General features: G+C 39.5%; 1 protein-coding gene across 1 annotated transcript in view; it reads right to left on the minus strand.

Moving 5' to 3' along the window:
- LOC138761247 (neural proliferation differentiation and control protein 1-like) overlaps positions 1-15632 on the minus strand; it is a 294084-nt gene that overhangs the window by 20581 nt on the left and 257871 nt on the right. The window contains exon 5 of the mRNA XM_069933064.1: positions 625-712. Within this exon, the coding sequence (XP_069789165.1) occupies positions 625-712 (88 nt within the window). The remainder of the gene's footprint in view (positions 1-624; positions 713-15632) is intronic.

Below are 15632 nucleotides of genomic sequence, written 5' to 3' on the forward strand. Positions count from 1 at the left end.
TGCTGATTCATGTATCCATTTAAGAAAATAACATAATTTCCGTAATAAATATTTTTCTTGAAGTATGGAGCCCATATTTACAACATGTTGGTTTGAAGGTCCGTCCCGCTGGTAACCCTTAACTCTATTATATATTGAATTAATAACTTTTATTGACATTCTCCTTGTTTCTTTTCTTTTTCTTTTATTAGTTAGGATTAGTGAGTGGGGGTGGGGAGTATGGGAGGGTGGGAAGGATGAGGATTTTTTTTGTTTTGTATACACCTCATGTATTTTTTCTAAGAATACGAATGTGGTTTTAAAATTATTAAATAAAATGTAAAAGAAAAAGGAGTGAAGAGAAATAAAAATATTTTAGTGACATTAAATATTTGCTGTTGCATGTGAAAGAAGGATTGTTTACAGAGTTGATTCTTTCTGGTACCATTAAAGAAAACTTGCATTTCCATTATACCATGCTAATTTTTTTCCCCATGTGGTTTTCATAGACCTAATCACTTTTCAGTTTAATAAAAACGGGAAAACTTGGAAAGTTTATTAACACGTGAGGGAAAAAACAGTGTTAAAATTTCAGATTAATTGAACATGTTTCATTTTAGGTATAGAGTGCCCCTTTGAACTTACCATGGATTTCTCATTTTGGGCAGTGGAACCAGTTATGCCGTAGCCTACATAATCGGCTTTCTGAGTTAACTTCACCTCTCTCTGTAACCTAGGATGAATATAAATTAATTAAAAACTATTTTATTTGAGCTGTGTTATATTTTATGATGTTAAATTATCAAAGGCAAGAATATACAACATGATGTTCAAACCAAACTTAAACTCTGCTGCTTGCACATGACAGATATCCCTCCATTCTCTTCGTATTTCTGAGTCTAGAAGCTCTTTGAACAATACCATTGTATCTGCTTCCATCATTACCCCTGGCAGCCCATTCCAGGCACAGTATAAAATATTTTCCCTGCACATCTCCCTTAAACTTCCTCCCCTTCACCTTAAACCACTTTCCTCTAGTGTGTGACACTTCTACCCTGCGGAAAAGATTTTGCCTCCCGAGCCAATAAATGCCTTTCATGGTTTTAGAAACCTCACTCAGGTTACCCTGCAGCCTCCTACACTCCAGAGAAAACAATCCAAGTTTGTCCAACCTGTCCCCATAGCTCATGCCCTCCAAACTAGGAAATATCCTTGTAAATCCCTCTGTACCCTTTCTAAAGCTTCCACATTCTTTCTGTAATGGGTGACCAGAATAGCACATTGTGTTCCAAATGCAGCCTAACAAAAAATTTGTTTGCTGACACATGACCACTTTACTTTTACATTCAATGCCCTGCCCAATGATGCCAAACACACTATATGGTTTCTTCAACACTATATCTACTTGCATGACCAATTTCAATGAACTGTGGACCTGGATCCTCAAAATCCTCTGCACATCAAAACTTAAGAATCCTACCATTAACTATGTTTGACCTCCCAAGTTTCAAAACCTCATTGTTGGATTTAACTCCATCTGCCATATCTGTATTGATAGATAATCCTCTATGCTGTCCACAACTCCACCAATCTTTCTATTGTCTGCAAATTTACCGTCCCACCCATCCAGTGCCAGATTAAAATATTGCAGAGCCTATAGCATAAATTTTAAAGGGGCCCTAAATTGTGCCAGCTGGCACATGCACTGTCCTAAATAGTGCCGGCTGGCGCATACGCAGTGAGGGGGGGAGAGAAGCACTTGCAGTGAAATTACTCCCCTCCCCTGTTAAAACAAAATTTACTTGTGGTGGCTGGCAGCTGGCTCAATGCAGGAGCATTGGCCACTTTGTTACCCATAATCTTTCACGAAGCTGGAACCGCTCTGCATTTCCCTGGCGCTGACACTGGCAGATCGATTCCAGGTGCATAGGGAATTATGGGTAACAAAGATGGCCATTGCTTTCGCATTGAACCGTCTCCGCAAGCTGCCAGGGCAGCCCCAAAGTGGCCCGATCAGATGCAAGAGCAGTGCTCTGGTGAACTCCGGCAGCACTGCACCCCTGTAACCCTAAGGTTAGCGATTTTAGCCAATTATCACCTTTAAACATGGTTATTAACACAGACTATCAATGTAATATCTCATAAAGATGAAAAGGAAAATGTTTAAGTTCATAATTCATAGTACTGTCGTAAACGTGAGGGCCCTTTAAAATGCAGGGCCAGTAGCATATGCCACTTTTGCTATTATGTTATTCTGGTCCAGCACCCATGTATCTTTTCATCCAAGTCATTGTTGTATATCATGAACAACAGGGGTCCCACTGTAGTGGCACTATGGCAGCACTACAACTCCCCGAAGGCATTGAATGCGTATCGGGCATGTGATTTGGGCTTTTAAAAGGTTGCACGCATTCTGAACAGAAAATCTGTTTGATTCACTGAAGAAACACCTTGTGTGGTTATTTCATCGTGTCCACTGCGATTGGTGGTCCCAATGAGTCCAAAAACATATTTTTGGATAAACATGGACTCTGCAGCCATCACTGTGAAGCTGCCACCTTACTGGACAGCTGAGCCTGAACTATGGTTCCAGCAGGCTGTACCACAATTTCAACTTCGCAAAGTCGAGTTGGACACCAGTCATTATTACCATCTCGTCAGTGCCCTGGATCAGGCCGTTGCTAAGCAGGTCTGTGACTTCCTACAGGATCCACCACATTCCAACAAATATGACGCACTTTTATTGTGGGTATATGGTATGTCCGGTAGGGAAAGAGCAGCCAAACTTTTACACCTCGATGGGTTGGGAGATCATGCCCCTTCAGAACTATTGGATAAAATGCTGTTCCTGGCATCTGGTGAAAGTTTCAATCTGTTATTTCAGCAGCTTATTTTTAGAGCGAATACCAGACGATTTTAGGTTTGTTATCCACGTGTTCATTCAAAGACCCACGAGCTGCAGCAAAAGAAGCAGACATTGTATGGCTGGCTTAAAAAAAAAGCAAGCAAAAACAAGTCTGCGCAACCAACCCCTCCATTCTTGACCCCATGTAACACTCTAGTGCTCTTAACACACCACTTACTACAAACGAACAACACCTCAAAATGGACAAGCAGCCTGTGGACACCTCATCTTGGTGTTATCACAAGCGTTGAGGAGTAAATGACTGCAAGTGTTTGTAGGAAAAACTAAGACCAACCACCAGTAAGGGCTGCAGTGGTTGGCGAAAAAACTGCAAGCCTATTGTATGTATGGGACCAACTGTCCCAGCGAAAATTTCTGGTGGACACGGGTTCAGAAGTTGGTGTATTTCCACCCACTGGTTTTGACACATGCCATCCTACCCTGGACCTGCAACTACGAGCAGTTAACAGTTCCAACATTCTGATCTTTGGCACTACGAAGATGAATGTCAAGTTTGAGAATCATCTTTACACTTGGCCATTCATTATAGCGGCAGTATACTGACCTTTGCTTGGTGCAGATTTTCTTCGGGTTCATTCATTCCTCGTCGACTTAAAAGGGCATTGGCTAATAGACGGGGACTAATTTTCAGGCCATTCCTCTGGCAGACGCCTATACCCTTGTTCTGCACCTCCAAACATTAAGAAGACCAGTGGATGATTTTTCTAAGCTGTTGGAAGATTTCCCTGAAATTACTATACAATTTTCCACCTCCATTGCAAAGCACGGTGTTACTCACCACATTTGTACAAGGGCCCACCTATCCATGTGAAAGCGTGTCACTTGCCACCAGAGAAACTGCGTTTAGCTAAGGATGAGTTTGCCAAGATGGAGGAACTAGCCATAATTCATAGGTCTGACTGCCCCTGGTCATTCCCATTACACATGGTCCCAAAACACAATGGAGGTTGGCGACCATGTGGAGGTTACAGGCGGCTTAACGATGCCACCATTTCGGATCATTATCTGATACCTCATATTCAAGATTTCTTGGATAATTTGCATGGAGCAAAAATAGCATGGCTATCACCAAGTTCCAGTAGAGCCGGAAGACATTCGAAAAATAGCAATAATTATCCCGTTTGGATTGTGCGAATTTTTACGGATGCCATTTGGATTAAAGAATGCCACTCAATCATTTCAACAGGTGAAGGATGCTTTAGGACGTGGGATGACCAATGTCTTCATTTACCTTGATGGCATTTTAGTGTCCAGTGGGACCAAGGAGGAATATTTGGAACATCTTCGTACACTTTTTAACCACCTTCAAGAATTTGGACTGACAATCAATCCAGATAAATGTGTTTTTGGACAAGAAATGATTGATGTTTTTGGGCATTGAATTACTCCGGAGGGTGTGACCCTGCTATCGTCCAAAACCAAATACTCAAAACCTGCTATGGTTAAAAGTCTACAGAAATTCTTAGGAATGATGAATTTTTATCATCAGTTTCTTTCTTTCAGGAGCAGTTCAGATTATGAAGCCTCTTTCTGATTTATTGTCCAGTAACACAAAAACTATCCATTGAACTGAAGAATTAAATGCCTTCTTGAAGACAAAAGAATTGCTGACTCATGCCATTATGCTCAGCTACCCAGTTTTAAATGCAACCACCGCCCTTTCCACAGATGCTTCCAATATGGCCATAGGAGGTGCATTTCATCAATAAGTCAACAGGCAATGGAAACCATTAGCATTCTTCAGCTGTCACCTTTGTGAAGCAGAGAAGAAATACGGTGTTTTTAATAAGGAGCTTTTGGCCATTTACCTGTCTATTTGACACTTCCATTATTTTTTGGAGGGCAGAGAATTTAATATGTACACCAACCACAAGCTCTTAACATTTGCTTTTTCCAAGGTCACAGAGCCCTGGTCAGGGCAACAACAACAGCAATTATCATTAATTTCAACATTTTCCACAAAAATACTACATATTTCTGGAAAAGACAATGTAGTAGCTGATGCACTGTCCCGTTCTACTCCTCTCGAGGTTTCATCCATAGATCAACATATTGACTACACAGTTTTGGCTGCGGCCCAAGAACATGACCATGAGATGAATGCTTATTGGACTGCAATCCTGAACCTGCAATTGAAAAGATGTCCAGTTTGGACTTAATGGCAAACTACTCCTCTGTATTACATCAACGGGACACCCACGCCCAGTTGTTCTGACATCATGGAACAAGTATTTGACTTTGTGCATGGTCGCTCACATCCATCAATTCGATTGACTATTTGTATGGTTTCTGGCTGGTTTGTGTGGTGTGGTCTTTTAAAAAAGACGTTACACAAATGGCGAGGTCATGAACTGCCTGACAGAAAGCAAAAATTCAGCAACATATTAAGGCACCACTGCAGTCCTTTCCAGCAGTTACTCATCGTTTTGCCCACGTCCACGTGGGACATTGTTGATCCACTTCCTGTTTCAAGAGGATACCATTATCTTTTTACAGTAATAGACAGGTTTATTTGATGGCCATCTACCATGCCTATGGTAGATGCTACTACAGACACTTGACCTTGAGTGCTCCTCAGTTCCTGGGTGACTCGTTTTGGTTTACAGGCACATTTTACTTCGGATAGAGGACCACAATTTACTTCCTTGCTGTGGATGGCCTTGTCTCGCTTACTTGGTACAACAATTCATCATACAAATGCTTATCATCCCCAGGCTAATGGAATGGTGGAAAGATTTCATCAACATCTCAAGTTGGCCTTGATGGCTTGGTTAGAGGGCCCGAACTGGGCTGATGAGCTGCCTTGGGTATTACTGGGCATTAGAACAACTCCAAAGGAGGACCTCCAAGCTTCAACTGCCAAGCTTGTGTATGGCGTACCATTGATGGTCCCCCAGGAGAGTTCATCCCCTACCATTCCAACTCATATGATGATTCTTAGGAACTGTTAACCAGGCTAAGGGAGACCGTAGGAAAATTGACCTCTACACCACCATCTTCGCATGGAGAATGCTCTTCCTTTGTGCCCGAAGATCTCAAAAACTGCAAATATGTTTTCATCTGTAGGGGAACAATTGGTCAACCTTTCCAGAAGCCTTATGAAGGACCTTATAAGATACTCAGACAAACTAGGTCGACCTGTATTTTGGACATTGGAGAGAAGCCAGAGTCTTTCAATATTGACAGGCTTAAATCAGCTAATGTGGACAAAGTCTTCCCCACTGCAGCTGCCAATAGTCCATCGCAGAGGTTGACCACCAAAAAGAAAGACAAATCTTTCTGCTGATTCTGGCTGGGGGGTGGGGTGCACTAATGGCGGCACTACTACTCCCAGAAAGCATCAAACCGGCTATGTGACATCAGTGCGTAATGATGTCAATGCATGTCAGGCACGTGATTCAGGCTTTTAAAAGGTTGCGCATGTTCTGAACAGAAAATCCATTTGCTTCACTGAAGAAACACCTTGTGTGGTTATTTCATCATGTTTACTGCGATTCCAGTGGCCACACCATCATTGATGTTTGTGGAACACCAATGATCAGAGGCCTCCAGTCTGAATTAACTGCTTTCCACCACAACACTGTTTTCTATTATCCAGCCAATTCCATATCCAAACTATTAACTCACCATGGATCCCACGCATTTGCACTTTCTGAATCAACTGTCTATGAGTGACCTAGGCAAAAGCCTTACCAAAGTCCATGTGGGCACCATTCACTGCCCCAACCTCATTTACCACCTTTGTTCTTTCAAAAAACATAATCAAATTGGCAAGACATGGCCTATCCTCACAAAGTAATGTTGACTTTCCAAATGTGCCTAAATCCTGTGCCTGAGTATCCTTTCAAATGGTTTTTCATTCCACAGATGTGAGGCATAAGGGTCTATAAGTTTCTGGATTATTTATTTTTCTTTTCTTGAACTAAAATACATTAGTCATTCTCTAGTTGTCTGGAATCTCTCCTGCTACTGCTGAGATTGCCAGCTTTCTCTTCACTTGCCTCTTTTAACAACTGGGGATAATTCCCTTCAGGCCCACCTTAATGTTCCTCAGAAGACCCACCTCTTTCTTCATCTCAAAATGTACTAATACACAAGCATTCATATTATGCTTTTTCCCACTGTCCTTGGTAAATATTGATGCAAAATACCCGTTTTGCACCTTTCCCATTTCCTAGGACTCCAAGCACTTTCTCTCATTTTCTCTGGAATGCTCTTTTCTTCTTCCTAGTCATGTTTTTAATCCAAGCATAAAATGCCTCAGATTTTTCTTTAATCATGCTCACCAAGGAAATTTTATGGTCCCTTTTGGCCTTCCAAATGCCTTGCTGAAACTCTTTCCTACAGCCTTTACATTCCACCAGGACCCTGTTTGCTTGTGGATTCCTGAGCCTTCCATATTCCTGCCTCCCTTCTTTTCTTGACTATTTTCATGTTCTCATTCATCATCCAAGTCTTTCTGACCTGATCTTCCTTTTTTCACAGTGGAACAAACCTGTCCTGGACTCCCATACCTGTTGTGGGCTTGCTGACTGGAGCTCCCAACAAACTCTTTCTAGCTTATCCCATATGCTATCATAATTTGCACTTGCCCAAATTAGTATATTTCCACCAGGGTCAAACTTATCCTTGACAATAACTATATTGAAAGTTTAGGAAGATTGATCTTTTTTCCAAACTTTATTTAAAAGATAATAAAAACATAACATACAATCTAATAAAGAGCAACAATTAATTTTACAGAAATTTATATATTTAAAAAAACAATCCAACAAAACAAAACAAAAAAAAAACCATCCCACCCACCCACCCCATCAGCCAGCTCCCTTAAGGGGAGACAAAAATATGAATTATATAAGAAAAATATTATAAGTATTAATAACAATTCAAAATATATCTAAATGCATATATTCCAAATATGGAAGCTATTTATCAACAAAGAAAGAATAATTATCATGTAAATTCTAAGTAATTTTTTTCCATAACAGTACAAGCTTTCAATTCATTATGCCAGCATGCAATATTAATCTCTGTAGTATCTTTCCAGGTACTAGCTACACATTTACACACTACTGATAGCACTAAACGTACAAAAGCAATTTGAATTTTATCTGGCCCCATTCCTCTCAGAGAAGCCATATCACCCAATAAAAAAAATCGTTGGATCTAATGGTAATTTAAAGTTATGTAATTTTTCCAAAACTCTCTTAATTCCTTGCCAAAATGATTTAACTTTAACACAAGACCAAACAGCATGTATAAAAGTTCCAGTACATAAACCACATCTAAAACAAGAATCCAAATTAATAAACCCATATTTTTTCAATTTCTCCGGGGTCAAATATAATTGATGTAAAAAGTTAAATTTAACCATTCCATATCTTACATTAGTCAATTTAATTACATTATCCTGACATATATCCACCCAATCATCTTCAGGGAAAATAAATGCTAAGTCAGTTTCCCATTTAAGTTTAGATTTTGCCCAATCCGGTTTATCCATATTATCCTGTAATAAATGGTACATAACCAAAATATAACCCTTCTTTGGTACAGAGGAAATCAAAGATTCAAATCTTTCCCTCAATTGATTAAAAGAAAGAAATTGTCCCTCTTCAAAACAATCCTGTATTGTCTTTATACCTTTAAAATCCCAACTCTTTAAATAATTATTAAACATTGAAAAAGGAATAAGCTGATTATTATACAATGGAGTTAAAATTGATAATTTATCTTTTGATCCCAAAACCATATTTCTTTTAATCCAAATCTTTAACAAATGTTTCAATACTGGGATATTATGTTCCTGTAATAAATTTGAATTCCAACAAAATATAAATTGATGTACCTCAGCCTCAGAAATACACGCCATTTCCACCCTGGCCCAGCTAGGAGGTTGATCTAAATCCATCAATCTACTAATAAATTTCAACTGGGCTGCTTCATAATAATTTTGAAAATTTGGTAACTGAAGTCCACCCAACGCGTATTTCCAAGTAAGTTTATGCAATATCACTTGAGCTAATTTTCCCGTTCATAAAAACTCCTGCATTGCCTTATTCAAATCCTTAAAAAAAACCCTTTGAAAGTAAACAAGGTAATAATGACTGAAATAAATATTGAAATTTGGGGAAAATATTCATTTTAATACAATTGACCCAGCCAATCAAAGTTAATGGAAGATCTTTCCATTTAATCAAATCCATTTTAATATAGGCACATAATTTAACTGATACAATGATTGATAGTTAGCATCTACACACACACCCAAATATTTAATTTTATTTGTCCACTTTAATTTCATAATAATTTTAAATTCAGAATAATCTCCTATTCCTACTGGTAAAATTTCACTCCTATTCCAATTAACTTTATATCCGGATAATTCTCCAAATTTCGACACTCTTGTAACTGCTTCAACGACCGTTTAAGTTCCGTCAAATATATCAAAACATCATCTGCAAATAAATTAAGCTTATAATTCTTCATTCATAACCTTCATCCCTCTAATTTCATAGTTTTGCCTTATAGTTTGAGCCAACAGTTCAATAGCCAACGCAAATAAGGCTGGTGACAATGGGCAGCCCTGCCGAGTTGAACTTAAATGGTAAAGAAACCTGTCCATTTGTCACCACCCTGGCAATCGGGTTTGTATATAAAGCTTTAACCCAACCAATAAAAAAGGGCTGAATTTAAACTTTTCTAACACCTTAAATAAAAAATCCCATTCAATCCTATCAGAAGCCTTTTCTGCATCTAGTGCAGTTAGGTTGATTTCAGTATGCATTCACCAAAGTAATTAAACAAAGAATATTATCTGATGCATTTCTATTTTTAATAAAACCTGTTTGATCAGTATGTATCAACTTAGGTAGATACTTAGCAAGTCTATTAGCTAATACTTTAGCTATAATTTTATAATCTACATTTAATAGGGAAATAGACCTATATCGAGTCCACGCTGCTGAAGATCCAGCTGCGCTGGATGGGTCACGTCTCCAGAATGGAGGACCATCGCCTTCCCAAGATCGTGTTATATGGCGAGCTCTCCACTGGCCACCGTGACAGAGGTGCACCAAAGAAAAGGTACAAGGACTGCCTAAAGAAATCTCTTGGTGCCTGCCACATTGACCACCGCCAGTGGGCTGATAACGCCTCAAACCGTGCATCTTGGCGCCTCACAGTTTGGCGGGCAGCAACCTCCTTTGAAGAAGACCGCAAAGCCCACCTCACTGACAAAAGGCAAAGGAGGAAAAACCCAACACCCAACCCCAACCAACCAATTTTCCCCTGCAACCGCTGCAATCGTGTCTGCCTGTCCCACATCGGACTTGTCAGCCACAAACGAGCCTGCAGCTGACGTGGACTTTTTACCCCCTCCATAAATCTTCGTCCGCGAAGCCAAGCCAAAGAAGAGACCTATATAAAAACACTTTTAATGGATCTCTATCTTTTTGTGGGATAACGGTTATTAAAGCACATAAACAAGATTCCAGTAGTGTCTGATCCTCAAAAACTTGTTTTAACATATCTCCAAATACATTAGATAAATCATCATAAAAAATTTTATTCCACAGAAAATCCATCATCCCCTGGAGACTTTCTATTTGGCATTTCCTGTATAGCTTCCTTAATTTCAAAATCTGTAAATGGAGATTCCAATTCCTGAACATCTTTCTCTTCTAATACCGGTAACATTAATTTAGATAAATAAGATTCAATAGAATCATTGACCTGCTTTCCCTCAGAAGTATATAATTTTTGATAAAATTAATAAAACTGGTTATTAATTTCCTGAGGCTTATAGGTAATTATTGAATTCTGTTTAACAGCATTAATAGTCCGAGATGCCTGTTCAGTTTTCAGTTGCCAAGCAAGTACCTTATGAGCTCTCTCTCTCAACTCATAATAACGTTGTTTAGATCGATTAATTAAGTGCTCAAACTGAAAAGTTTGTAATGTATTATAATGTAATTTCAACTTCGCTAAGGCAGCTTTTTTGTCTTCTGTCACATCTTTCTGAAAATCTTTCTCTAACTCAACAATCTGTTTTCTCCACCTTAAACTTTCTGCCATATATTGTTTCTTAACTTTCGTAGAATAACTAATGATCTGCCCTCTCAAATAAGCTTTGAAAATGTCCCATAATACAAAATGACAATCCACAGAATTAACATTCTCAGTCAAAAATAAAGACATATGTTCTTTAATAAAAGTAACAAACTGTTTTTTTTCAGTAACATTGTATTAAACTCCATCTGTATGATGAACGCACTACTTCCGAACCTTCACAAGAAAAGAATAATAATGAATGGTCTGATATAACTCTACTTTTATATTCAGCTTGCAATACTCTATCCTGTTAGTGTGAGGATACAAAAAAAAATCTATTCTAGAAAACGAATCATGTCGTGAAGAATAAAAAGAAAAATCTTTCTCTGTAGGATTAACCTTTCTCCAAATATCTACCAGATTTAAATCTTTCATCACTTGAAGATTTAAATCTTCTAATAATCTCTTGGCTCAAATTGGCATAAAAAAACAGTTATTTTGAACCATCAACAGAGATTGATTTTGCCGTGCTTTCTGTACCGCCATTCGTAAGATCATCTCTCTATCTTGATATTTCATACAACGAACCAGAACCGCTCTCGGTGTTTGTCCTGAAAGTGGTTTCTTCCTCAACGCTCTATGATCTCGATCCAATTCCAAACCTTGAGGGAAAAACTCCTTGCCCGATACTTCAGGAATCCAGTGATTAAAATTTTTTATTGGATCAGAACCTTCAATATCCTCTGGAAGAGCAACTATCTTCATATTATTCCTCCGGCTTTGATTTTCCAATGAATCAATCTTCTCTCATAAATCCCTTCTTTGAATCCCCCAGTCTACAAAGGAATCCTCCACTTCTTCCATTTTTTCCCTATTACATTCCACATGATTTCGACATTCAGAGAAAGCTGTTTCAATTTTAAAAGAATTATCTTGTACCGTAACAAAATATTTTATACATCTGTTAATATCACTTTTAACTACAGTCATTTCTTGTTTCATAGTTGTCATTTCATCACACAAAGTATTCATTTTTGTTTTCACCTCCATAAATCCTTGGGTCATTTGAGTTGACATTTGTTTTGACATATTCTCCAATGGACAAGCAATCCCTTCCAAAACAGTGAACACTGAGTCCAGTCCAAGATCCATAACCATCTTTTGAGGCCTACCTTCTCTAACTTCAGACTCCTCCTCCTGAGTAGATTCCAGCAAGGTAAGTTCCTCTTCCTCCTCGGGCACAATAGATCCTTTACCTGTGCGGCTGTGGGTTTGGATACCTGACGGCGGCACACCGTCCTCATCGGGCCGCCGCCGCCACTCGGGCTCCCCCACAACCCACACCTTTTCCAAAAGTTCACGCACCCGGGAGGCACCGCACATGCCCAGCAAAACCGCTGAACGCGTAGGTGCATCTTCCAACGCTACACTGCGCATCCCTGAACTACCAGGCAATGTTGCAGGCTCACGGGATCCTCTGTCGGTTGGGCCGCCTGCGTGTGTGGGATCAGGTGCACGCGGGTCGGCAATGGCCGAGCTTACCAATGTGCCAGCGCCATCTTGCGACTGCAGGGTCGGTGCCGTTGTCAAACTCAAACGGGCAGGAGTTCTTGGAGGTTTGGAGGCTCCCAATGACGACTCCGTGGATTCAACTGGGCAGGTAGGCCTCAAGTCTTCTACACATTTATAAGGTAGTTTTTTCTGAAGTTGAGCTTTAGATTTAAAAGCCATATTCAGTCACTCTTGTTCAGAAAGTTATAAATACTATTTTTAACCACTTTTGTAATTTTAAAAATTGGGTACTTAAGAATCCAGCTGGGGAAATGTGGAATTACATGTCTTTCTTCTACGCCATCTTGCCACGCCCTCAGAAGATTGATCTTTGTTGCCTAAATATTCCCTTGCTAAAATGCTGATCACCTGGCTGGGCTCATTTGCAAATACAAGGACTAGTGTGTCCCTTTTCCTGATTGGGTTATCCTCACGCTGCTTCAAGAAACTCTCCTGGATGCAAAGAAAAAAAATTCTGTCCCATCTAAGTCATTGCCACTAAGGAAGTCCCAGTCAATATTTGGGAAATGAAAGTTTCCCACTACAGCAAACCTGTTGCTTTTGCAAATTTCTGTCTTCATATCTGTTCTTCCACTTCCCAGTGGCTAATGGGATACTTGAAGTATAGCCCTATCAGAGTGGTTGCACCTTATTTCCTATCTCCATCAACAATGCCTCATCAGTTGTGTCTGCTATTAAGTCTTGAGTGCAGCCGCGACACTCTCCCTGACGAGCAATGCTATGCCTCCACCTCTTTTCCCTCCTTCCCAATCCTGCCTAAAACATGAAACATTGAGCTGCCAATTCAGTCTCTCTTGCAGCTAAATCTTGATAATGGCCACAACATCATAATTCCAAGCACCAATCCAAGCTCTAAGTTCACCTGACTTACCTATAATAGTCCTCACATTAAAAAGAAACACACTTCAGTCCATCTTCAGTCTCACTCTGACCGTTCATCCATCCCTTCCTGTCCTTGCTATCAAGCTTGCTTGCCGAGATCTGCCATCTCCTCAACCCATCCACTTGCTGTCCTGCTGCTCAGGTTCCCAGAGCCCTGCCACTCAAGTTTAATTCCTCCCCAGTAGCGCCTGCAAACCTGCTGTGAGGATATTAATTTCTTCTCCAGTTCAGGTGTAACCTATCCTTCCTGCACAGTTCCCAGATTCAATGGAAGAGAGCCCATTGATCCAAATATCTGAATTCCTCCCTCCTTAGCCATGCATTAAACTATAATATTTTCCAGGCTCTTGTTTCACCAGCACATGACACATACCTCCAGGAGCTTTTTATTTTCTGGTTAGGCATAGCGTTTGGGTGGCATTTAATACTTCACTCCTAATTATTAAAGGTGACTCCAGCTGGGAAATGTGCCTTTGAATAATCTTAGATTTTGCACTATGGATAGCAACTCATGACATTAGCTGGCAAATGGACGATAACATCCTGGTATAGCCTTGCACCGTGTGGAGAGTGGTGATCAAACCTCTAACAGTGCTTACAGTAACACCAATTGTTCTTAGTTTCTGTATGCAGTGGTCAAGCTCGCACCTGAGTATGGCTCACTCAAGTATTTTGCTACATTTTCACAAAAAATGCTTGTAAATTATCACTAAATTTGGCCTGCAGGGAGAATGCATTAGATATTTATTTTACCACCCCATTCCCATTGACTTTGAATGCATTTTCTTTGGCTAACATGGATCTTATTGAGAATTTTCCAAACAGTTGTGAGGAGACAGTGATTGCCCTCAGGCACACACTGCTGGCTACAAATGCGTGCTTTCAGTTACAAAGGGGCCCCAGGGAGCTCAGGGTAGAAGCATAAGCATTCCACCATCTATACTTCCAGCCAGCTCTGGAGAGCTGCAAATGAGGCCCTAAACAAGTCCAATTTACAAGAAGGCAATTGGATTTTTGAGATGTCTTATGTACAAATTGGTCCTTTATTGATCTCTGGCATTAACTTCTAAAATAAAGATGACAAAACAATTCAATGAATTTTTAACTACTATTGAATGATTGCAAGAAATTTGTCTCAAACTCCTATTCAGAAGCTTACTTTATACAATTACCACTTTACATGATCTGACAAAGATTTGCTTTGTTAGATGAAGGTCAGACCAAATAAGCCCTTGACAAGTATAAAGGTCACAGGAAAAAACTTAAACAAGGAATTTGAGGGCTTAAAGGAGTCATGAAAAGTATTTAGCAAATAGGATGGGGTATCCTAAGTAATTTGTACACATGTCAGGAGCAAGAAGGAAAGGAGAGGCATGCTCAAGGACAAAGGTGGGAATTATGCGCAGAGCCGGAGGAAAAGGCTAAGGTCTTTAATGAATGCTTTGCATCCGCATTCACTCAGAAAGAGGACATGGATAATGGTGAGATTAAGGATGGTGGGTGTGTTGATATTCTACAGCATGTCAAATTTAAGGAAGAAGGGTTAGTTGTCTTGGAAAACACAAAGGTGGATGTCCCCAGGGCCTGATGAGATCTATCCCAGAATGCTGAGAGAAAAATTGCTGCAGCATTGGCAAAAATCTTTCTATTCTCTTTAGCCATGGGCGATGTGCCGGAAGACTGGAGAATAAGGTAATGTTAAGAAGGGTTATAAGGTGATTTAACGTATGTTATATCTCAAGAGGATTGGGAGGTTATGTGTCATGAAGGCGTAACTAAATTGACTAATGTAAGATATGGTTTGGTTAATTATAATTTTTTTTCATCAGATATATTTGACTCCTGAGAAATTGAAAAAAATATGGATTCAGTAATTCGGATTCTTGTTTTAGATGTGGGTTAAGTACTGGAACCTTTTTGCACGCAGTTTGGTCTTGTGATAAGGTACAACCATTTTGGGAAAAAGTTAGGTTGGTTTTGGAGAAATTATTTGAAATAAAATTACCATTAGATCCAGTGATTTTTTTTGTTGGGTTACACTGTTTCTTTGACTGGACAGGGATTGGATAAGTTTCAAATTGCATTTGTTTGTTTGGTGTTATCTGTGGCACGAAAATGTGTAGCAATTATTTGGAAAGATAACGTAGAGATTGGCATAATGAAGTAAGATCTTGCATATATAAATATATATTTCTTTCTTCTTTGGCTTGGCTTTGCAGAC

This window comes from Narcine bancroftii, chromosome 1, assembly GCF_036971445.1.
Source record: "Narcine bancroftii isolate sNarBan1 chromosome 1, sNarBan1.hap1, whole genome shotgun sequence".
In the NCBI taxonomy this organism is placed as follows: domain Eukaryota; kingdom Metazoa; phylum Chordata; class Chondrichthyes; order Torpediniformes; family Narcinidae; genus Narcine; species Narcine bancroftii.